At 43.5% G+C, this 26,322-nt stretch overlaps 1 protein-coding gene across 2 annotated transcripts in view; it reads right to left on the bottom strand.

Annotated features, from left to right (window-relative positions):
• Positions 1 to 9,143: 9,143 nt before the first annotated feature.
• Positions 9,144 to 26,322, bottom strand: part of LOC143927364 (ninjurin-2-like) — a 120,475-nt gene continuing 103,296 nt past the window's right edge. For both annotated transcript variants that reach the window (XM_077451408.1, XM_077451401.1), the window contains exon 5: positions 9,144 to 12,129. In XM_077451408.1, the coding sequence (XP_077307534.1) occupies positions 11,991 to 12,129 (139 nt within the window). In that variant the 3' untranslated portion in view covers positions 9,144 to 11,990. The remainder of the gene's footprint in view (positions 12,130 to 26,322) is intronic.

Below are 26,322 nucleotides of genomic sequence, written 5' to 3'. Positions count from 1 at the left end.
TTGCAGATCGCACTGCGATATGCGAACTGATCTGGGGGTGTCATTAACATTTCACTGACACTCCCAGCAGTTCGCATAGGGCAGTGTGAGCTGCCGCCGGGAGGCATGCGATGCGGGAACCCGCCGCGGATTCGTGGCGTTCCCGCATCGCTCCAGTGTGAACCCAGCCTAATAAGCGATCGTTTTTCTGATCGCTGTATTAGTGTCACAGGTGACGCTAGTTAGGCAGGTAGGTATTTAGGTTCGCCGCAGCTTTTTATAGCGCTAGGGACCCCCATATACTACCGCATAAAGCCCCCTGATTGCCCCCTAGTTAACCCTTTCACCAGTGATCACCATATAACTGTTACAGGTGACGCTGGTTGGTTAGTTATTTTTTTATAGTTTCAGGGCACCCGCCATTTATTACCTAGTCTCACTAGTGTACCCCTAAATTTAGGGGTGTCTACTTTCCAAAATGGGGTCATTTGGGGGGGTTTGTGCCATCTTGGCATTTTATGGCCTTCAAAACTGTAACGCCCTTAGAAAGCCTGAAGGCGGTGCTTGGTTTTCAGGGCCCCGTACGCGGCTAGGCTCCCAAAAAGTCCCACATATGTGGTATCCCCGTACTCAGGAGAAGCAGCAGAATTTATTTTGGGGTGTCATTTCACATACGCCAATGGCATGCGTGAGCAATATATCATTTAGTGACAACTTTGTGAAAAAAAAAGTTTGTAATTTTCCCGCAACTTGTGGCAAAATATAAAATATTCCATGGACTCAACATGCCTCTCAGCAAATAGCTTGGGGTGTCTACTTTCTAAAATGGGGTCATTTGTGGGGGTTTTGTGCCATCTTGGCATTTTATGGCCTTCAAAACTGTAATAGGTAGTGAGGAGTGAAGTCAAATATTTACGCCCTTAGAAAACCTGAAGGCGGTTCTTGGCTTTCGGGGCCCCGTACGCGGCTAGGCTCCCAAAAAATCCCACACATGTGGTATCCCCGTACTCAGGAGAAGCAGCAGAATTTATTTTGGGGTGTCATTTCACATATGCCCATGGCATGTGTGAGCAATATATCATTTAGTGACAACTTTGTGAAAAAAAAATAAAAAAAAATTAAAGTTTGTAATTTTCCCGCAACTTGTGGCAAAATATAAAATATTCCATGGACTCAACATGCCTCTCAGCAAATAGCTTGGGGTGTCTACTTTCTAAAATGGGGTCATTTGTGGGGGTTTTGTGCCATCTTGGCATTTTATGGCCTTCAAAACTGTGATAGGTAGTGAGAAGTGAAATCAAAAATTTAAGCCCTTAGAAAGCCTGAAGGCGGTGCTTGGTTTTCGGGGCCCCGTACGCGGCTAGGCTCCCAAAAAGTCCCACATATGTGGTATCCTCGTACTCAGGAGAAGCAGCAGAATTTATTTTGGGGTGTCATTTCACATATGCCCATAGCATGTGTGAGCAATATATCATTTAGTGACAACTTTGTGTAAAAAAAAAAAAAAATTTTTTTTGTCATTATTCAATCGCTTAAGGCAAAAAAATAAAATATTCAATGGGCTCAACATGCCACTTATCAATTTCCTTAGGGTGTCTACTTTCCAAAATGGGGTCATTTGGGGGGGTTTTGTACTGCCCTGCCATTTTAGCACCTCAAGAAATGAGATAGGCAGTCGTAAACTAAAAGCTGCGTAAATTCCAGAAAACGTACCTTAGTTTGTAGATGTGACAACTTTTGCGCAAACCAATAAATATACAATTATTGACTTTTTTTTTACCAAAGACATGTGGCTGAATACATTTTGGCCTAAATGTATGACTAAAATTGAGTTTATTGGATTTTTCTAATAAATAATTCAAAATTTGCGGTCTTTTTACGTTTATATCGCAAAAAATAAAAATCGCAGAGGCAATCAAATACCATCAAAAGAAAGCTCTATTTGTGGGAAGAAAAGGACGCAAATTTTGTTTGGGTACAACATTGCATGACCGCGCAATTACCAGTTAAAGCAGCGCAGTGCCAAATTGTAAAAAGACTTCTGGTCATTTACCAGCAAAATGGTCCGGTCTGAAAGTGGTTAATGAGTCCCTCTTATACTTTATTCATTGTAGCCATTTACAATATATAGCGCCCAAAATGTACATACTGTACATTCATATCAGTCCCGCTTATACTCTATTTATTGCAGGTATTTACAGTAAATAGCACCAGCAATTGACATACTTTACATTTTTAATGAGTTCCTCTTATACTTTATTTATTCCAGGTATTTACAGTATATAAGCGCCAGCAATTTACTTACTGCACATTCACATCTGTCCCTCCTATACTCCTTATTCCTTACAGGTATTTATGGTATATAGCACCAACAATTAACCTAATGTACATTCACATCTGTCCCTCCTATACGCTATTTATTGCAGGTATTTACAGTATATGGCACTAACAATTTACACACTGTACATTTTGAATGAGCCCCTCTTATACTCCTCCTATTTATTGTAGGCATTTACAGTATATAGCACCAACAATGTACATACTAGACATTTACATCAGTACCTCCCATACCATATTTATTGCAGATATTTACAGTATATAATGCCAACTTTTTACATACTTTACATTTTTAATAATAAATAATAAAGTCCCTCTTATACTTTATTTATTGCAGGTATCTACAGTACATAGCACCAATGATTTACATACTGTACAATCACATTAGTCCCTCCTATACTCCTATTTATTTGTTGCAGTTATTTACACTATATATCAACAATTTACATACTGTACATTCCCATCAGTCCTTTTTATATTCTTATTTATTTGTTGTAGCTATTTACAGTATATACCCCCAATTTACATACTGTACATTTTTAATGAGTCCCTCTTATACTTCATTGCAGGTATTTACAGTATATAGTACCAACAGTTTACATAATGTGCAATCACATCAGTTCTTCCTATACTCCTATTTGATTTATTTGCAGTTATTTGCAGTATATAGCACCAACAATTTACAAACTGTACATTCACATCAATCCTTTCTAAACTTTTATTTATTTATTGCAGTTATTTACAGTGTATAGTTGCAACCATTTACATACTGTACTTTCACATTAGTCCCTCCTATACTCATTTATTTCAGTTATTTACAGTATATAGCTCCAGCAATTTACATACTGTACATTTTTAATGCTTCCCTCCTATAATCCTATTTGTTTATTGAAGTTATTTACAGTATATAGTGCAAACCATTTACATACTGTACATTCCCATCAGTCCTTTCTATATTTGTATGTATTTATTGCAGTTATTTAGAGTATGTAACACCAACATTTTAAATACTGTACATTTTTAATGAGCCCCTTTTTTACTCCTAATTATTTATGGCATGAATTTACAGTATATAATGCCAACAATTTACATATTTACATACTGTACATTTATATCATCCCCCTATTACTCAGGCAGAGGTCAAGGTAGGCAGCAGGCAAGCAAGTAGTCAGGGTCCAAGTAAATGCCAAGACAGGCAGGCAAGAGAATAGTCAGGTTTCAAGCAGGGATCAAGGCAGGCAAACAAATAGTCAGGGTCCAGGCAGGCAGCGGGAAAGACAATAGTCAGGTCCAGGCAAAGGTCTAGACAGGCAGCAGGCAAGCTAGTAGCCACAGCCCAGGTAAAGTTTAAGGCAGGCGGCAGACAAAATAATTGTTGGAGTCCAGGCAGAGTTAAAAGCAGGCAGCAGGCAAGAGGATAGTCGGGGTCCAAGCAGAGTTCAAAGCAGGCAGCAGGCAGCAGGCAAGAGGATAGTCAGGGTCCAGGCAGAGATCAAGGTAGGTGGCAGGCAAGCAAGTAGTCAGGGCTCAGGTAGAGATCAAGCTAGGAGGCAGGCAAGAGAATAGTGGGAGTCTAGGCAGAGGTCATGGTAGGCAGCAGGCAAGAGAATAGTCAGATCAAGGCAGGCGGCAGAAAATTGTTCAGGTCCAGGCAGAGTTCAAAACAGGCAGCAGGCAAGAAAATAGTCAGGGTCCAGGCAGAGGCCAAGGTGGGCGACAGCCAAGAAAGTAGTAACTTTTGATGGGGAAAGGGGACATATGGGATACCCAGTGGACCAATATGAATTAGTTAGGGACACAACTTTTCTTCTCTCTCCAGCAATGACTTGCTTGTAGAACTACAAATCCCAGGACCACCTAGCACTGAATTACAGGCCTGACACTGGCTCAGCCAGGCCCAAAGAAAAATGCCTTTTGCAGGCAGGGACTGCAGGCCCCTATGGTATAGCAAAATATGGTAGCCCTAGTGCTAGCTGTCCCACGTGGCTACTGATCCCAGTACCACCTCTTCAGGCTCTGCCAGCCCTCATGACTGCAGCTGCATCTTTCCACTGCACGTGCCACCACAGTCCTCCTTACTGGCTCTGCACCCATCCCAGACTACTTGCACCCAGTCCTCTCAGGCGCGCCTCCTAGTTCTCCTGACTGTGTGCCACTCATCAGCCCTCTTGGCTGGACCTTGTTGTTTCTCCTGGAGACTTTCCTGACAGTGCTCTCCTGCTGTCCTATCCTTGCTCCCAGTGCCTTCCAGCCAGGACACCTCCATGGGTTTTGAGAAGGTCCCATCCTGCTCCCTAACCCAGGCCCACTTTCACCCACCCCCCCCCCCAGGGGGCTTCCTAAAAGGCCAAAGCTCCACCTCCAGCTTCCTCCCGAACAACTTCTACCCAGCTGGACTGACCCTGAGTATTTGAGGGGGCCAACCCAAGTTGGGGATTGGTCAGGGCCCTCAGCATACTCCAGGCAGCTCCACCTTACCTCTCCTCCTATCTTTCCAGAAGGTTCCTGTACATTCTAGAAAGAGGGGGGGGGGGAGAGGTCTCAGTGACACTGCCTGTGAGTCATCCAGCTCTCCCTGAATTTCTGTCCAACCCAGGAAACAAAAACAGACAGGCTTGGCTACCAGCCAAGCCTGCGTAAAATTTACCTGTGCTAAAAACAAAAACCTATTTCTTCTTCTAGCATTAGAGGGTGCTACACATGACACATGGGATATGGACCGGACGTGCCACGCCCCTGGCTGTACAGGCACAGATCCTAGAGTACTGTAGCAACCACGCTTTTTTTTTTTACCCAAATTTTCCTTTATTGGGTCTTTGCAGCCCTGATGAAGGGGGCGACATTGAACGATATATGTTGGCTTCCTCGTTTGAGTCTCTATCTTGCCTTCTATGTTAGATACAATGTTTTACAGCAGGCGTGTATAGATTTGGGAAGTACAAAGATCCCACCAATAAAATCTCGGAGCAATAGAAAAATCCTGTCCGTGGGGGTTTATTTCTCCAACACCTACCAAAAAAGCGTGGAATGACCCCTTACAATCTCAGTTCTGGTGTACTGCATGATATAAGTTTGCAGACAATTTTCTCCTGACTGCAGTGCCACGGGAACTCGCTTAGCATCACAGCAGGGTCATTAGCTTGCTATAGGTGTACGCTCCGTGCTAAATTACTGCTTTATCATCTGACTTGAAAATTGAATTTATACCCCACTTTAATCTGCTAATTCCCTGCGAGGACCCTGCAGCTGCTGTGTACATATAAATATGCACATCACCTCTCCGAAAAAAGCATCGATCACGTAACAGCGTCAAGGTACCGCCGCGTATGTGTATATATTAAAACCCGCCCGCGTTTAGTTGCGGAGAAGAAGCTTTTTTTTTTTTTTTTTTTTTTTTTTTATTTGAAACCAGCTCTGCCCTGGCAGTGGCACAAAAAAGATGAGATCTTAGGAAAACAATATATAAAGCCGCAGAACAGATGGCTAATATTTACTTTTGATTTTGACTCATTAAATGAGTATTTGGCCGGACCTGACACAATCATTTTGAGAGAATTAGCTTGGCCGGCGGACAGATAACGCCACGCTTGTGTGCAATTTGACGGCCCCGCCGAACCCGCGATCCCTCCCTGGAAACTTCGGAGCCCGGGATGGGTCTGACTAATGCTCCAGGCTGTATTGCACCTCATTTGCGGGTCTGGCGGGCTTAGAGCGAAACGTAGCAAAATCTGTTTCAAGTGCTTCAGCAAACAACGGAGTTAAAGTGGCTGTAAACCCTCCCCCACAACTTTGTCCCATGTAAATCAGCATAAAAAACCCCTAATGAACACTGCTTGTAGATATCTCCTTACTTGCTTAGTATTGTAATCCTTGTTGTTCTGTAGAATGAAGTCACTGAGCATGCCCAGATCTCCCCTGATTTAAGGCACACCCTCTATGTACTTATCTATCTGTTATCAGGACTTCCTACGGCACAACACTGAACTCTGTTAATCACTCGGAGCTTCCTCCTACACACCATAAGACCATGTGACCTCGCATACAGTCTAAACTTGGCCATTAGACCCCTTTCACACTGGGGCGTTTTTCATGCGTTTTTCAAGCGCTTTAGCGTTAAAAAAAGCGCCTGCAAAGAACTTGAAAGAAGCCTCATCTGCAGTCCCAATGTGAAATGTCAGCGCTCCAAAAAAAGCTTGTAAAGCGCTGCTTAAACTAGCAGCGCTTTACCAGCGTTTTTCGAGTGTTAATGGGGCGCTTTTAACCCCTGCTAGTGGCCAAATAAAGGGTTAAAAGTGCCCACAAAATGCTGCTGCCAGTAGCATTTTTCGGGTGTTTTACAAGCGCTTCCCATTGATTTCAATAGGAAGGGCCATTTTAGGAGCGTTGTATTCACCGCTCCAAAAGCGCTGCAAAGAAGCTGCTTGCAGGACTTTTTTTTGACGCTCCGCCAGCGCAGCGCCTCAGTGTGAAAGCACTCGGGCTTTTACATTGGGATTGCAGTTGCAGCTTCTTTCAGGCGCTTTTTTTAACGCTAAAGTGCATGAAAAACGCCTGAAAAACGCCCCAGTGTGAAAGGGGTCTTACTGCAGTCTTATCAGCTGAAGCTGATAAGTCTGACAAAGGGAAACATTAGACATCGGCACAAGTAAATACTATGAAATAAACAAGTAAGCTATGAACAGGGAAGCAGGGTTGCCATAGAAACGTTGGATTGAGAAGGAGGCTTGGTTAACAGTACAGGAAGTGCTCAATGTAAGGGGCGGAAATACACTCCACTGTGGACTCAGAAAACAATACCTAAGATGGCGCTGCCTAACCCCTGGAAACAAGTTTTTTAAAGTTTCTTTAAACAGTAAGTAATATGTGATTTGGGCTGGATTACAGAGGCTATAGTCTGATAATGACTTATTATAATGGACTAAATAAAAAGAAGCATCAAAGAGGGAGAGTTTACTTCCTCTTTAAAGCCAAAAAAGGAAGTCCAACCAAAACTTTTTTTTTTTTTCTAGCTTGGGGTATAGTGGGGAAGGATTAGAACTCCTGTTGGGTTTTAGTAAATGATCAATGGCGCAGACGGGGTTAAAACTAGGGATGCACCGATACCATTATTTTTACAATAATATAAAAGAGGACTTCTGCGCTCCTACACAACTAATTAAACAAAATATGTGGAAATGCTGCCAAATCGAAAGTGATCACCAATCACATAAAACTAAAAGAGCTGAATACATAGAAATGTATATGACTTAGAGCATAACCTGCGTGATCCAATGACCACCAAATTGATTAAATAAATCACTGAAAATAATAATGATAATAAAGGCTAATAAAGTGCATAAACAATAAAGTGCATTAACAACAGTGCATATAATAATCCAATACAGCATCCGTTTATATAAAGTGCACTCCTAGTGATGACACTGTGATGCATTCAGTATGCATTCAACCTAGTCCAGTGATATAGAGTGTTCTTAAAGTGCATAGAGGACACTCACTGTGGAATAAATAAAGTGCTACCAGTTGTGCAAAATACAAATAAAGTGCAACAAATTGTCCAATTGATTAACCACTTACAGACCCGGACCATTTTGCTGGTCAAAGACCAGACCACTTTTTGCGATTCGGCACTGCGTCGCTTTAACTGACAATTGCGCGGTCGTGCGACGTGGCTCCCAAACAAAATTGGCGTCCTTTTTTTCCCCACAAATAGAGCTTTCTTTTGGTGGTATTTGATCACCTCTGCGGTTTTTATTTTTTTGCGCTATAAACAAAAATAGAGCGACAATTTTGAAAAAAAATTCTATATTTTTTTACTTTTTGCTATAATAAATATCCTCAAAAAATATATAAAAAAACATTTTTTTCCTCAGTTTAGGCCGATACGTATTCTTCTACATATTTTTGGTAAAAAAAAAAAATCGCAATTAGCGATTATTGATTGGTTTGCGCAAAAGTTATAGCGTTTACAAAATAAGGGATAGTTTTATGGCATTTTTATTAATATTTTTTTTTTTTACTAGTAATGACGGCGATCAGCAATTTTTATTGTGACTGCGACATTATGGCGGCCACATCGGACATTTTTGACACATTTTTGGGACCATTGTCATTTATTTAGCAATCAGTGCTATTTAAATGCACTGATTCCTGTGTAAATGACACTGGCAGTGAAGGAGTTAACCACTAGGGGGCAGTGTAGGCGTTATGTATGATGTTATGTGTTTTTTTACTGTAGGGGGCGTGGCCTGACATGTGATGTCACTGATCGTCTTTCCCTATAAAAGGGAACAGACGATCGGTGACAGCCACACTAGAAAGCACGGGGAGAGGTTTGTTTACAGAGACCTCTCCTCGTTCTTCAGCTCTGTGACCCTATCGCGGGACACCAGCGGCGATCGGGTCTGCGGGTCCCGTGGCCACGGTCACGGAGCTCAGGACCGGGTCGCAAGCGTGCTGCCGGTGGCGCGCTCGTGACCCACGGCTGGGCACTTAAAGAGCCACGTACAGGTACGTGATTGTGCCCAGCCGTGCCATTCTGCCGACGTATATATCGGCGTGAGGCGGTCCTTAAGCAGTTAAAGTGCTTTGTGAATCCTATAAAGTGCTCTCAGTGCCCTCTATGCACTTTAAGAACACTCTATATCACTGGACTATGTTGAATGCATACTGAATATTGTAGAAAAAGTGCTGCTTCTCTTTTCACTGTCCAGTCACAGGCTGGGGGCGGGTCCAGGATGACCTGGGTGCAGAGGAAGTGAGTTGAATCATGCTAGATATCAGACCAAGGCCATCTAGTGGCAGAAAAAAATGTTGACAATCTCTTATGGTACATTTTAGTTTTGCATTTATTATATATTATATTATTACAGTAATGAGTTATACAAAGGAAATCAGTTACATAGTAACCTTCAGTACTTCAGTGCTCATTTTACTAAACCTTTAAAAAAAAACAAACAGGTTTATACTTACCTGCTCTTATACTTACCTTCTCTTCTCTGGTCCCCTGCTGGTGTTCTCCACTCCTCCTCTCAGCTAAGTGCCCCCATAGTAAGCCCCTCCTCTTGAGGCGCGCATGTGGGCTCACTCCCAAGCCCCGTTACCTGCGTCCATAGATACAGACAGCAGGACTTGGCCCCGCCCTCTGCTCTATTTTCACTGGCTTTGATTGACAGTAGAGGGAGCCAATGGCAAAGCCTGGAAGTGAGTAGAGAGAAGGGTTGAAGACTTTAATGCAAGCAGTGGGCTGCGCACTCGGGAGGAGTGAGCATTCCTAGACAACGCCCATATGTGATCCTGACCCTCAATGATTGAACTAACTGAAATCCAATGAATGAAAGGGGCTGGCCCAGGGACACATTTAGGCTGGGCAGGAAAAAGCTGGATGATGCTGGACGTCCTCCGGACAGGAAATGAGGTGGGCAGCTTCTAATGCACATTGCGAGCAGCTCACAGTGTGCAGTGAAATCAGAGTAAGCAATGTCAGTCCAGGAGCGGAGCCGGTACAACTGTGCAAAAACTGAAGGGAAGGCCGGAGTTCCGCCTTAATGAATGTTCTCTTTGGACAGGGCATTGTATGGGAGGACTAAGATTCCTGTTGCAGCCACAAAGTGATTAAAGTGTTACTAAACCCAGGAGCCTGCATTCACTATATCTGGTCTCCCACAGTACACAGAATATGGAAATGCAATTATTTTAGTAAATATGAACTGCTAAACACCTTTTCTCATCAGCAGTATATAGCAGTCTTGTGACTTCTATCAGTGTCTGGTTAAAGCTTATAGTAGTTTACACATAACCTCCCAACTTTTTGAGATGGGAATGAGGGACACCTATCAGCAAAAGTATGCAGGCATAGGACACACCCTTTGCCACGCCCCCTTAAAGGAGAATTGTACAAAAAAACAACATTGGTTAAACCCACAAGTTCTTTTTTTACCACTGCTATTCCTTTATATTGGCTTCTGGAATTTACAAATGCAGCAATTTAGAAATCAGATGAAAGGTTTAGCGCTGGGAAACACTTTTTTGATAGATAAAAAGTGCTTTTTATATACAACTATATAGATCAGACCAAAATGAGGAACAAATGAGGAGGAATGAGGGACAGAGGGACATTGCTCCAAATCAGGGACAGTCCCTCAAAATCAGGGACAGCTGGGAGCTATGGTTTTCATTCTCCTCTGATTGTCCTATGAGGCTGCAGGACCCCCTGACCCTCTGTCTGGACAGTGCTGATTGGACCGGTGCTGATCACATTAGGGTTGCCACCTGTCCAGGATTCACCCGGACAGTTCGGGTTTGGAATCATGCGTCCGGGTTTCAGACTGCCTGAAACCCGGATACATTATTTTAACTGGCTATGGCTTCCCAGCAGGGTTGCTGGCTGCAGTTGTCTAGGCTGAGAGTGTCTGTTACACTCTTTCACACTGCCCAAAGCCATCACTAACAATTCACCCCCAAACACACACACACAGAGGAGAGAGGGCTACATCAGCACCTCATCCTCCCACCCCTACCCCTCTGTGTCTGCCCACACTCCAATCCCTGGTGCTGTGCCTCAGAAAGGAAAGGTGGGGCCATAAATTTCAATTCAGCAGCCTCGGATGCATCTGGGTGAGAGGTGCTGACAGCCAAGGGGTGAGTGAGCTCACCATCCGTCCCTGTCTGTCACTGAAGTCTCCCCCCCCCCTTCTCTCTCCTGCCTCTGAGTGAATACACTGAGGTAAATGAGGGTTCTCAGAGCACCCCTTACATCACAGTTCCCCTTTACACCAGAAGCCACAGTGTTCCCCCTTACATCAGAGTCCTCTCTGTACATCAGAGTTCTCAGTGTTCCCCCTTAAATCAGGGTTCTCAGAGAATTGCTTATGTTAGAGGCCCCAGAGTTCTCCCTTACATCAGAGTCTGCAGAGTCTGCAGAGACCCCCCTTACAGTGAAACTCTGCGAGTTCAGATGTAAAAGGAGAACTCTGTGGACTCTGATGTAAAGCGGGACTCTTGTTATTAACTTCATATGATTAGAAATGTTATTTAATGGCAAAATATATGTATAGTTTATACTATAAAAAAAATTGCCGTGCTCCGCTAAAGTGTTCGGGCTTGACTTGAAGAAAAGGTGGCAACCCTAGATCACATGCACCCTCCCAAGGGAAAAAAAAAAAAACCCTCCAGCAATACACATCAAACTGAGCATGTGCAGAGTGCCCCCAAGGCTCTGTTCTAGCAGCAGATGGATTGGGGACAGTGGAAGAAGGGGAGGATCAGAGAAAACAGGATCAACACAATGCAGAGGATTAACCTTTTAGGTTCCACAGTGATTTTAACAAGCATGCTTTACTGCATATACAGACTGATTTTACTGTTGTAAAAAGTCCTTTAAACTAGAGATAGGAGCACAGTTCTACAGTTTTTTTTTTAAAGATATATTACTTATGTTACATTGTAGCAAAATTCATAATTATTATGTTTAATGTCTTTCACATCTTTGCCGTAGCCAGCAAGCGCGTCCATCTAAAGCCGGCAACCGCTTATCCCGCTTTATATTTTTTTTCCCCCAGCAGCGACTTGATCTCCGGACAGCGTGAGGCCCGTGCTTGTCCTCGGCGAGGATTGCCCGCGAGACACTTCAGCCTTCCCGCAGACGTCTACGCCTCTCTCCGCCGCGGCGTTTTCCGTTAACACTCGTCCGCGGTGAGAAAGCTGCCATCCTCAGGGGTCGCGTGGAGAGGAGAGAACCAGAACGCGGTGATGAACACATTGACAGCTGTGATAATGAGGATTAGCCCCGTCACAATGTTATTCAGGAGGTGCACTCTACAAGGAGGAAAAGAGAGGCCGGATCAATGATCAAAGGCACGGAGAGCAGAGAGGAAAAAAAAACTAAAAAAACGCTCCGTTCTCTAATTGTGATACTAACACAAGCCCCAGAGACACGGAACTCACATTTAAAATAAATAAATAAATAAATAAAAAAGCAGAAAGCCTAATTGTGTCTAAGTTGGCAGTTTAGCAGCCAGGAAATAATCAGGTTTCGCCTGTCATTCCTTCGGAAGGCTTTAAGAAAAATTCCAACAGTCTGATAAAAGACGTTTTCCTAGTCAACTATATTCACCATAAATCGGGGCTCAGTTGAATTACTGTCCTTTGTGGCAGGAGGCATGGAAAAAAAAATAAAAAAATCGGAGCGGTCAACCTACCTGACAATATACCTGGGCAACAGAGGCATATGCCTACAGACCTCCCAATGAATGAAAGGGTCACGCAACATTTTATTCAAGTAACAAAAAATTTGCATAGCCATTCACCCTGTGAAAATGCATGTATGTTTGTTTTGGCAAATTAGGCAAAAAATAAAATAAAAAAAGAATGTAAATAGGCTATAGCCAGAGCTGTTTGAATGTAAATCATTGATTTCAATCGGAAAATACTGCATTTGGCCACTAGATGGAGCTACGTATTATGGAAAATTCCCATAATACTTATTACAATCTATTGGCTACACTTGGTATTTTCCATAAGTGTATAGACCAGAGAAAGCAAACTTTGAATGTAAATCATTGAGTTAAACCAGAAAATACTGCATTTGGCCACTAGATGGAGCTACGTATTATAGAAAATTCCCATGATACTTATTCCAATCTATTGGCTACACTTGGTATTTTCCATAAGTGTATAGACCAGAGAAAGCAAACTTTGAATGTAAATCATTGAGTTAAACTAGAAAATACTGCATTTGGCCACTAGATGGAGCTACATATTATGGAAAATTCCCATGATACTTATTCCAATCTATTGGCTACACTTGGCATTTTCCATAAGTGTATAGACCAAAGAAAGCAAACTTTGAATGTAAATCATTGAGTTAAAAGAGAAAATACTGCATTTGGCTACTAGATGGGGACTACGTATTATGGAAAATTCCCATGATACTTATTCCAATCTATTGGCTACACTTGGTATTTTCCATAAGTGTATAGACCAAAGAAAGCAAACTTTGAATGTAAATCATTGAGTTAAACCAGAAAATACTGCATTTGGCCACTAGATGGAGCTAAGTATTATAGGAAATCCCTATGATACTTGGCTCCATCTAGTGGCCAAACTTGGTATTTTTCATAAGTTTGCCCTCCCCTGGCATAGACTGATATTTTACACATTTTTTTTTATTATGAATTCTTTATTTTTTACAAAATACATTCATTCTGTACAAAAGAGACAAAAAATAAATAAAATAAAAATATCCAGACCTGTTCAAATGTAAATCATTCATTTAAACCAGAAAATACTGCATTTGGCCACTAGACGGAGCTAAGTATTACTAAGTATTGGCTAAACTTGGTATTTTTCATGTTTGCCTTCCCCTGGTATAGATTGATATTTTTTTACACATTTTTTTTTTATTATAAATTCTTTTATTTTACAAAGTACATTTATTCTACGCAAATGGGGAAAAAAAAACAGTGCTGTTTCAATGTAAATCATTAAGTTAAACCAGAAAATACTGCATTTGGCCAGTAGATGGAGCTAAGTATTATATAAAATTCCAATGATACTTATTCCAATCTAGAGGCTACACTTGGTATTTTCCATTAATGTATAGACCAGAAAAAGCAAACTCTGAATGTAATTCACAGAGTTAAACCAGAAAATGCTGCATTTGGCCACTAGATGGAGCTAAGTATTATAGGAAATCCCTATGATACTTAGCTCCATCTAGTGTCTAAACTTGGAACTTGGTATTTTTTATGTTTGCCTTCCCCTGGTATAGAGTGATATTTTTTATATAGAATGTAAATCATCGAGTAAAACCAGAAAATACTATATTTGGTCACTAGATGGAGCTAAGTATTATAGAAAATTCCAATGATACTTATTCCAATCGAGTGGCTACACTTGGTATTTTCCATAAGTGTATAGATCAGAAAAAGCAAACTTTGAATGTAAATCATTGAGTTAAACCAGAAAATGCTGCATTTGGCCACTAGATGAAGCTAAGTATTATAGGAAATCCCTATGATACTTGGCTCCATCTAGTGGCCAAACTTGGTATTTTTCATACGTTTGCTCTCTCCTGGCTTAGACTGATATTTTATACATTTTTTTATTCTAAATTCTTTATTTTTTACAAAATACATTCATTCTGTGCAAAAGAGACAAAAAAAATAAAATAAATATCCAGACCTGTTCGAATGTAAATCATTGATTTAAACCAGAAAATACTGCATATGGCCACTAGATAGAGCTAAGTATTATAGAAAATTCCTAGGATAGTTAGCTACATCCAGTGGCTAAACTTGGTATTTTTCATATGTTTGCCTTCCCCTGGTATAGACTGATATTTTTTACACATTTTCTTTATTATAAATTATTTTATTTTACAAAGTACATTTATTCTGTGCAAATGGAACAAAAAAAAAATAGTGCTGTTTCAATGTAAATCATTAAGTTAAACCAGAAAATACTGCATTTGGCCAGTAGATGGAGCTAAGTATTATAGGAAATCCCTATGATACTTAGCTCCATCCAGTGGCTAAACTTGGTATTTTTCATACGTTTGCCTTCCCCTGGCATAAACTGATATTTTACACTTTTTTTTTATTATAAATTCTTTTATTTTACAAAGTACATTTATTCTATGCAAATGGAACAAAAAAAAAAAAAATATCCAGTGCTGTTTCAATGTAAATCATTAAGTTAAACCAGAAATTACTGCATTTGGCCAGTAGATGGAGCTAAGTATTATATAAAATTCCAATGATACTTATTCCAATCGAGAGGCTACACTTGGTATTTTCCATAAGTGAATAGACCATAAAAAGCTAACTTTGAATGTAAATCACTGAGTTAAACCAGAAAATGCTGCATTTGGCCACTAGATGGAGCTAAGTATTATAGGAAATCCCTAGGATACTTAGCTCCATCTAGTGTCTAAACTTGGCATTTTTTTATGTTTGTCTTCCCCTGGTATAGAGTGATATTTTACACATTTTTTTAAAAATTATAAATTCTTTTTTTTTACAAAGTACATTTATTCTGTGCAAATGGGGGGTGGGGAACAGATTACAGTGCTGTTTGAATGTAAATCATTGAGTTAAACCAGAAAATACTATATTTGGTCACTAGATGGAGCTAAGTATTATAGAAAATTCCAATGATACTTATTCCAATCGAGAGGCTACACTTGGTATTTTCCATAAGTGTGTAGGCCAGAGAAAGCAAACGTTGAATGTAAATCATTGAGTTAAACCAGAAAATACTGCATTTGACCACTGGATGGAGCTTCCCTATGATACTTAGCTCCATCTAGTGGCCATACAAATAATTACCGCTCCAAGGTAATGACTTCTCCCAAAACAGCTGTCTCCACAATCCCACAGGGTGCTGGCTCTGTTTGCAACAGGAACTGAAGTAGAAAAGATGTAGCTGGATAGCCGCACTCCAAATTATTCAACTTTATTTCAAAAATGTAATTAAAATCATAGCATCTAGGCTGGTAAACAGGCTAACTGCACAGCCGCTGACATGTTTCACACCGAACACGGTGCTCAGTCATAGCTCCATCTAGTGGCTAAATTTGGTATTTTTCATAAGTTTGCCCTCCCCTGGCATAGACTGATATTTTACACATTATTCTAAATTATTTATTTTTTACAAAATACATTCATTCTGTGCAAAAGATACAAAAAAAAAAAGAATATTCAGAGCTGTTCGAATGTAAATCATTGATTTCAATCAGAAAATACTGCATTTAGCCACTAGATGGAGCTAAGTATTATAGGAAATTCCTATGATACTTATCTCCATCTAGTGGCTACATTTGGTATTTTTGTTAAGTGTATACACCAGGGGAAGGCCAACTTTGGCCCTCCAGATGTTATCAAACTACAAGTCCCATGAGACATTGCCTGACAGCCACAAATATGACTGAGGCTGAGGCATGATGGGACTTATAGTTCCACAACAGCTATGGACCAACATTTGCCCTTCCCTGGTATAGATTGATATTTTACACATTTTTGATAAATATATCATTAAAACATATCAATTCTTTATTTTTTTACAAAGTAAATTTGTCCTGTGCACATGGGGCCAAAAACAAACATACATAGATTACAAATGGTGCAGTTTGAATGTAAATCATTGAATTAAAACAGAAAATACTTACGTTGACCACTAGAAGGAGCTGTTATATGAATCTCCTATGATACTTAGTTCCATTTAGTGGCCCAAACTTGGTATGTTCCATGTTTTTATAAATTGGACCATAAGTGTACGGACTGATATTTTACACATTTTTTTATTTAGAATTCTTTATTTTTTTTTACAAATTACATTCCTTCTGTACAAATGGAGCAAAAAACAACGAATGGAAATAGGCTATATCCAGTGCTGTTTATATGTAAACCATTGATTTAAACCAGAAAATACTGCATTTCAACACTAGATGGGGCAAAGTATCATAGGAAATTCCTTATACTTAGCGCCATCTAGTTGCCAGACTGCAGGGAACCACCAGGATTATGTAAACAGAAAATAGAAAATAAATGATACTTTTAGTGCCATTTAATAACATTTCTGGAACAAATTGAGAAAAAGCAGCTTTGCTTAGTGCGAGGATAATATACACATCTATACAGTGTGGATAGGAGGACCCAAGGCTCACAATTAACAAGCAGAAACTCTATACCAAGGTTCATGTAAATTAAGGGGAGGAAAGAAGGGAAAGGAAGAGAAGGGGAGCAGAGAAAAAGGAGAGTGGAAGGGAGGAGAGAAGAGAAAGGAGAGGAGAGGGTAGGAGAAAAGGGAGAGGAGAGAAGAGAAAGGAGAGGAGAAATGAGAGGAGAGGAGAAGGAAGAGAAGAGGAGAAGGGAGAGGAGAGTGGAGAGGAGAGGAGAAATGAGAGAAGAGAGGAGAAGAGAAGTGAGGGGAGTGGAGAAGCGAGAGGGGAGAGGAGAGGAGAGGAGAAGGGAGGGGAGAGGGGAGAGGAGAGGAGAAGGGAGAGGAGAAGGGAGAGGAGAGGAGAAGGGAGAGGAGAGAGGAGAGGAGAAGGGAGAGGAGAGAGGAGAGGGGAAGGGAGAGGAGATAGAAGAAAAAAGAGAAATGATAAGAGAGAGGAGAGGAGAAGGGAGAGGAGAGGAGAAGGTTAGAGGAGTGAGAAGAGAAATGAGAAGAGAGAGTAGAGGAGAAGGGAGAGGAGAGGGGAAGGGAGAGGGTTGAGGAGAGGAGAAAGGAGAGGGGAGGAGAAAGGAGAGGGTTGAGGAGAGGAGAAGGGAGAGGGTTAGAGGAGTGAGAAGAGAAATGAGAAGAGAAAGTAGAGGAGAAGGGAGAGGAGAGGGGAAGGGAGAGGGTAGATGAGAAGCGAGTGGAGAGGGGAGTGGAGAGGAGAAGGGAGAGGAGAGGAGAAAGGAGAGAGGTGAGGAGAGGAGAAGGGAGAGGAAAGGAGAGGGGTGAGGAGAGGAGAATGGAGAGGAGAGAGCAGTGGAGAAGGGAGAGGAGAGAGGAGAGGAGAGAGCAGTGGAGAAGGGAAAGGAGAGAAGATTGGAGAAGGGAGAGGAGAGAGGAGTGAAGATGGGAGAGGAGAGGGGAGAGGAGCAGGGAGAGGAGAGGGGAGAGGAGAAGGGAGATGATAAGAGGCGTATGGTGTGTTTAGGAGTTGTGGGAAGGAAAGGAGTGAAATGGATAACAGAGGAGTGGAGGGGGGAGGAGGTAGCAGGATTGGAGAGTGCAGAGGAGGGGAAGGAAAGGAAAGAGGAGAGTATGAAAATTGAGGGGAGAAAAAGAGAGGAGGAGAGGAGAAGATAAATGAGAGGAGAGGAAAGGAGAAGGGAGAGGAAAGGAGAAGTGGGAGGAGGTAGAAGGATTGGAGAGGGGAGTGAAGGGAATGTAAAAGCGGTGGCGAGTAGAAGAAAAGAATGGAGTGCAGAGGAGGGGAAGGGAATGAGAGAAGGGAGAAGAGAGGAGAAGGCAGAGGAGAAGAAAGGAGAAGTGAGAGATGAGGAGAGGCAAAGGGAGAGTAGAGGAGAATGGAGAGGAGAAGATCGGAGAAGAAAAGTGAGAGGAGAGAAGGGAGAGGAGTGGAGTGGAGAGGAGAAATGAGAGGGGAAGAAAGGGGAGAAGAGGAGAAGTGAGAACAGAAGAGGATCAGACACAAGGAAACAAAAAGGAGATTACATTAGTGGAAACACATTTAGGGGAACACAGGGGATTCGGGGAGAGGAATTTTCCGGAATGTTCTCATAGGCCTGATAGGCTGATGACATTTCAGGATTATACACAGGAAATGGAAAATAAAAGATACTTTTAGTTCCATTTAAAGACATTTGGGGAATGTTCTAGGGGAAGCATCTTGCTTAGTCTGAGGACACTCTGACCGTCTATACAGTGTGGATAATGGGACCCAAGACACACAATTAACAAGCAAAAACTCTATACCAAGGTTCATGACCCCCTTAGAGCCCAACACAAAGGGGAGAGAGTTGAGTTGGAATCCTTCTCCTTGTATTGATCCTCTCGGAGTCCTCCTATTCCGGAGTCGAGTCACATTCACAAATAGCCCCTCGGCCTCCTCCTAATGTCCCTACAACCTCGGGCACAACTATGATCCCGCCATCCTAGGAATAGAACTGAGGCTAAAACATGAAACCCCTCGTGTTCCTCCACCCCGCAGATTTATACCAAAGTCCTCCGCTTTATCCTTTCTAATCTTGATCTATTTTTCCGACCCTTCGCACACTAATGCTCGGAGACCAGCTGCTTTCATTCAAGCTACAATACGGAGTTAAGCCTGAACCGGTCAATGAAGAAGACTCATTACCCTGATATACGGGACGGAGAAGACGCGAAATGCCCCATTGGCCGGGAAAAGAAAAATAGGTTGTCTTGTGTGAGGAAAGACGGTCACATTCGGTAATTACTCTCCCGCATTATTAAGGGCCGAATACCTTACAAAGTGCCGGCCGTTACTCTTATTTAGGATTTAATTGCCCCTTGCATGGTGATAAGACCTTCATATACAAATATTTTATAACGCCGTATTATACCGCGCTCCGACTCGCCAGCAAATAACGATGAAAGAAAAAAAAAAAGGGAAAAACTTGTTCGATTGTAACAAATCTTCTGATGGTCTAATCTTTTCTTTGGCAAGCTTTACATTTACCGTTTGAGCGATGTACTAAATATTTCTAAGTATCTCTAAATCTGATGACTCCTAATGTCTGCCAGAGTTTTGGTTCCCTGCAGGGAGCGCAGAGACAGACAGATCCGCTGTGAGATATCAGATTCATTCTTTGTTAGCAAAGTGACCACATCCACTCGCTGAACAGAAATCCCTTTAAATGATCATTAATAAAAGCTTGATCTGGTTAGGAATTCATTTCTGCTCCTATAAATCGGGGTATATCAAGGCCCCTCTGTAAGGAATTATTATCGGTGGTCCTGGAAATCCTTGCCTGTGATAGGTTGTCCATAGGCAGGGATGGACTGACCATTCAGCCACTCGGGCACTGCCCGAGGCCCCCTGGGCCACTAGGGGGCCCCATCACAGTTGACAGCCTCAGTAAAACCAGGGACAGTATGCAAAAATCCTCTCCAGTACCTTCTCAGCCAATAGAAACATGTCTGTGTATACTATGTGTACATGTCTGTGTATACTATGTGTACATGATCACTGATTGTATACTGTGTGTGTGTGTGTGTTTTTGTATAATGTGTAGCCCCATAATCTCTGATTGCCTGGGGGCCCCATAATCTCCTATTGCCCCGGGGCCCCATGAGTTGTCAGTCTGCCCCTGTCCATAGGTGGCCCTATAATTCAAATATATCTAGGCCGCTCTGTAAGGAATTATTATCGGTGGTCCTGGAAATCCTTGGCTGTAATAGGATGTCTATAAGTGGCCTGATAATTCAAATATATGAAGGCCGTTAAGTAATTAATTATTATCAGTGGTCCTGGAAATCCTTGCCTGTGATAGGATGTTCATAGGTGGCCCGATAATTCTAATATATCAAGGCTGTTCTGTAAGCAATTATTATCGGTGGTCCTGGAAATCCTTGCCTGTGATAGGCTGTCCATAGGTGGCCTGATAATTCAAATATTAAAGGCCGCTCTGTCAGGAATTATTATCAGTGGTCCTGGAAATCCTTGCCTGTGATAGGTTGTCCATAGATGGCCCGATAAGTCAAATATTAAAGGCTGCTCTGTAAGGAATTATTATCGGTGGTCCTGGAAATCCTTGGCCGTGATAGGATGTCTATAGGTGGCCCAATAATTCAAATATTTTAAGGCCATTCTGTAAGGAATTATTATCGGTGGTCCTGGAAATCCTTGGCTGTGATAGGTTGACCATAGGCAGAGATGCACTGACCATTCAGCCACTCGGGCACTGCCCGAGGCCCCCTGGGCCACTAGGGGGCCCCGTCACGGTTGCCAGCCTCAGTAAAACCAGGGACAGTATGTAAAAATCCTCTCCAGTACCTTCTCAGCCAATAGAAACATGTCTGTGTATACTATGTGTACATGTATGTGTATACTGTGTGATTGTATACTGTGTGTGTGTGTTTTTGTATACTGTGTGGCCCCATAATCTCTGATTACCTGGGGGCCCCATAATCTCCTATTGCCCGGGGGCCCCATGAGTTGTCAGTCCGCCCCTGTCCATAGGTGGCCCGATAATGCAAATATATCAAGGCCGCTCTGTAAGGAATTATTATCGGTGGTCCTGGAAATCCTTGCATGCTTAGGATGCCCATAGATGGCCCAATAATTAAAGCAGTATTAAACCCAAAAGCAAACATTTATGTCATTGCAGCTTACCAATTCTTAGAAAACTAAAGCAGCCATCACATATTTCTTCTATTTTCATCTGGGGGTCCGGCGAGTACAGTAATGCCGCGTACGCACGATCTGATTTTCTGACGGGAAATGTTCGTTGTGAGCTTGTCGTCAGAAAGTCTGACCGTGTGTACGCTCCATCGAACATTTGCTGTCGGAATTTCTGCACTCAAATGTTGGCTAGCAGGTTCTCAAATTTTCCAACAACAAAACTTTGTTGTCGGAAAGTCCGATCGTGTGTACACAAGTCCGTCGCACAAAAGTCCACGCATTGCTCTGAATCAAGCAGAAGGACCCGCACTGGCTATTGAACTTCCTTTTTCTCGGCTCGTCGTACGTCTTGTGTGTCACCGCGTTCGGAATTTTGGACCAACATTTGTGTGACCGTGTGTATGCAAGACAAGTTTGAGACAACACCCTTCGGAAAAAAAAATCCACGGTTTTGTTGTGGGAAAGTCCGATCGTGCGTACGGGGCATTAGCCTGTTTTTTTTCAAAAGAACGAGCTCTCTTCCAGATTTATCAGTTTACAAGGATGGGACACACCATTTAAAGCGGGAGTAAACCTGCTGACATTTTTTTTTCTACACCTGTAAGGGAAAAGGCATAATGAGCTAGTATGCACCGCATACTAGCTCATTATGAAATACTTACCTTAGGACAAGGCGCCAACATCTCACACGGTCCACGCCGAGGGAGCCGACATGTTCCCTCGGCGTGTCTTCCGGTTATCGCGGCTCCGGCCACTCACAGTGGGAGTTTTCTTCTCGGCAGGCTCTGGCGTCTGCCGGGCTTTAATCCCAGAATCCCCTGTGCGCATGCGCCGCTGAAGCCAGCAGCTCATTGCAAGGGGAATATCTCCTTAACCGTATAGGTTTAGGAGATATTCTTTTTACCTACAGGTAAGCCTTATTATAGGCTTACCTGTAGGTAAAAGTTACAAAAATGACTTTACTACCACTTTAACACTGGCAGAGGTGCTTACAATTGTAGTGATACTCACTCAGGAGCCGCTGGTAGTTTGGTCTTATTTGCCCCAGTCCCAGCATGCACAGCCAGGCACACAGCATTTTTTTGGCATTCTTCCGCAGGCTCGAACATCAGTCTAGGGGTTTCTTTTAGGGAATGGGCCCTCAACCTGTGGCCCTCAAGCTGTTGCGGAAATACAAGTCCCATGAGGCATTGCATGCTGCTGACCATTGCAAGCATGACTCCCAAAGGGAAAGGCTTGATGGGACCTTTAGTTCTGCAACAGCTTGAGGGCCACAGGTTGAGGACCCATTCCCTAAAAGAAACCCCTAGACTGATCTTCGAGCATGTTGAGCGCTCAGGTTCTAGTTTTTTTTTTTTTTAGAGTAGTAGCTTGGATAGGGATGAGGAGCATTGAATACCCTGGACCTGTGAGGACTGGTAGGCTTCTGGCTCCTCTGTACAAAACTGCTGGCTGCACTGCACTTGCTCGGAGGGATAGACTACCCCACAGTCACTTCTCCTCTGTGTAGCATGACCAGTTACTCAGCCAGCCCCAGAACAGTTGGGCTTCTTCCCACCAACTCCCTTCTGGCTCCCCTCAGTCTTTAGACCAGACTCTCTATGGTAGCTACAGCCCCCCCCCCCTCCCCCCAGGGTTGCCACCCATCAGACAGTCCGGGTTTTGAATCACGTGTCTGGGTTTCAGACTGCCTAAAACCCGGACACATTATTTAGAGCCATAGGTGTGTGCCAGGTGTGAGAGCCTCCCTCCTCTAGCCCTTAGAGCAGTGTTTCGCAAACTGTGTGCCCTGGCTCACTAGTGGGCCAGGGCACATTTGCCAGTGTGCCGCGGGGAGGCAGGGAGCCATCACTGTAACAGTCGGGCTGGGGGCACAGCCGCGGCGGTCGGCTGCTGTTACATTCTAGGAGTTGTAGTCTGTGCTCAAGCGGGGCTAGGCACTGGCAGCAACGTTACCACCTAGGAGGTTGTGGCGTGTAAGGACCTGCTGAGCTGCCAGGTGAGACACCCTGACACCCCCAGCTGACCCCTACTTACCCACCCCCCCCATACACCTCATTTTTCCTGCCCCAGTGATCAGGCTGCATTTATGGATACTGGGGAGGCTGCCTTAATGGGCACTGGTAAGGCTACATTTATGGGCACTAGTGAGACTGCATTTATGGACACTGGTAAGGCTGCATTTATGGGAATTGGTGAGGTTGCATTAACGGGCACTGGTAAGGCTGGATTTATAGACACTGGTGAGGCTGTATTTATGGGCACTGGTAAGGCTGCATTTATGGACACTGGTGAGACTGCATTTATGGGCACTGGTAAGGCTGCATTTATGGACACTGGTAAGGCTGCATTTATGGACACTGGTCAGTCTGCATTTATGGACACTGGTAAGGCTGCATTTATGGGAATTGGTGAGGTTGCATTAACGGGCACTGGTAAGGCTGGATTTATGGACACTGGTAAGGCTGCATTTATGGACACTGGTCAGTCTGCATTTATGGGCACTGGTAAGGTTGCATTTATGGGCACTGGTAAGGCTGCATTTATGGACTCTGGTGAGGCTGCATTTATGGGCACTGGTGAGGCTGCATTTATGGGCACTGGTGAGGCTGCATTTATGGTCACTGGTGAGGCTGCATTTATGGGCACTGGTCAGGCTGCATTATTTCGCACTGGTGAGGCTGTATTTGTGGGCACTGGTAAGGCTGCATTGCAAATGCAGGTGTGCCACAAAAATGGTGTCATCCTTTTGGTGTGCCGCAAGACAAAAAATGTTTGTGAAACACTGCCTTAGTGTCTGCCCGCAGCGGTACGATAGATTAAAGGTGCCCATGCCTGAGCCTCCATCCTTGGGTGAGTGAGTTCACCATCCTCTGTCTGTGACTGATGTCTCCCCCCTCTCCCTTCTCTCTCCTGCTTCCAATCAAATACACTAAATTAATGGCACTCAGATTGGCCGCTAGGGGCGCAGGGGCGCAGTCCCCCTAATCCATGCACTCAGCCCCTAATCTCCATGCAGGACATCGGACGCATAGATTTAAATTTTTTTTTTTAAGCACATGATTAGAGCCGGAGGGTGGGCTTGGGGCTTGGGGTGCGGAGCAATGTGTCCCGTTCCCACCCAGTTGTGTGAAAATAGTGAATTAGAAGGAGAGGCAGGAAGGACCTGAAGCTGTGACCGAATGGGATGTTAAGTGGTTTGTTTTCTGCCCCCCCCCCAAAAAAAAATGGGGCACCAACCACCACTGCATGCATACATAGACATACTAGGACCGATTTAGAAAGGAGCCAATTAACCTACTAGCATGTCTTTGGGTGGAAACCCAGATAAGCATTGGGAGAACATGCAAACTCCATGCAGCCAGTGTCATGGTTGGGATTCAATCACCCTAGTGCTGTAAAGCAGGAGTGCTAACCACGAAGCCCCTGTATTTTTCCTCTGTGTCCTAATGTGTCCTAATGTATGCCACTGTCTCTGTACAGGGAATATTCAGCTTTAGAAAAAGAGGTTGTTGCAGAACTGAAAAACGTTAACAAGCAGAACTCAATGGAGACACCCACTTCTTATGCCTGTGCCATGAATCACGAATGCGGGGAAGCTGCACGTGGGTGGTCTGTCACCTTGATTGACAAGCTCTGCACTGCAAGCTCCGAGAGCCCAGTAAATGAAACGAGGAGCGAACGTTGCAATGTCAATATCTCAGCTACATTGTACAACGTTATATTGGAGATATTTATGGGATATAATAAGATGAATCAGTCCATTGTCAGGCAGCCTGATCATTCAGCCTGCACAAGACAAGCCTCCGACAGCTGAAAGTCAACAGCACATGATGGAACGGATAGAGGGGCGCTAGTCCTCAATGAGGCCGATAACATCATCTGCTCAGCAAAACTGGAGAGTTGTGTCACAGTTATGTTTTAAATTACATAATATTTGTAAATACAGTTCGCAGTACACGGCGTTGGTTGAGTGTACTTGCATTGATATCGTTACGTCACACCAACTGCACACTCAACCGATGCTACCACCAGGCAAACTAGGCAGTCGCCTAGGGCGCACTGCTGCCTAGGGCGCCCCCAACCATTGGTGTTCCTACTCTCTTCTCATTGCAGCACGCAACTAATGCCGCGTACACACGATTGGAATTCTCGAAAAAGCTCTGATGGTTTTCCCAATGGAATTTTGCTCAAGCGGTCTTGCCTACACACGGTCACACCAAATTCCGATCGTTTAGAACGCGGTGACGTACAACGTGTACGACGCAACTAGAAAAAGGAAGTTCAATGGCCAGTAGCCAATAGCTTCCGTCTCGTAGTTGAATCTGAGCATGCGTGATTTTTGGCGTGTCGGAATTGCATACACACGATCGGAATTACCGATAGAAAGTTTTCCCGTCGGGAAAATTGAGAACATGCTATCAATTTTTGGCTGGCGGGAATTCGGACAGCTAAATTCCGATGGAGCGTACACACGGTCGCATTTTCTGATGAAAAGCTCTCCTTGGTCTTTTTCTGGCGGGAATTCCGATCGTGTGTACGCGGCATAAGTCTCAGCATGCAGCCGCCACTCCGCTCGCAGCACATAGTGTCGGAGGCACAGTGGCGGCAGAGGACTGTGTCTGTCTTGGCTCCCGAATGAATAAATGGAAGCAAGCAAACATTCATTGATGGGTGCTGGTAGGCTGCATTTCATGGGCGCTGGTGAATGAATGAATGAGTGACTTGTATAGCGCTGCCTATGCCAACCAAATCGCCTCAGGGCGCTTGCTGCCGGTGTCTGCCTGGGTGTAGCATGGTCCTTTTACCCCGTAAAACAAATACACAGGCCAATTTTTAGACAGGATCTAATTAACCTACCAGCATGTCTTTGGCATGTGTGAAGAAACCCAGAGGAAACCAGCACCGGGAGAACATGAAAACTCCAAGCAGTTGGTGTTATGGTTGGGATTTGAACCAATGACCCTATTGCTGCTAGGTGAAAATGCTAACCAGTACACCACTGTGCTGCCCTGCTGGTAAGGCTGCATTTGATGGGCACTGGTGAGGCTGCATTTAATGGGCGCTGGTGAGGCTGCATTTGATGGACTCTGGTGAGGCTGCATTGATAGGCACTGGTGAGGCTGCGTTGATAGACGCTGGTGAGGCTGCATTGATAGGCACTGTTGAGGCTGCATTTGATGGGC

Source organism: Lithobates pipiens, unplaced genomic scaffold, assembly GCF_037356315.1.
Source record: "Lithobates pipiens isolate NorthernLeopardFrog02 unplaced genomic scaffold, aLitPip1_a1.2 Scaffold_10, whole genome shotgun sequence".
In the NCBI taxonomy this organism is placed as follows: domain Eukaryota; kingdom Metazoa; phylum Chordata; class Amphibia; order Anura; family Ranidae; genus Lithobates; species Lithobates pipiens.
This window is presented reverse-complemented; position numbering and strand designations above follow the sequence as displayed.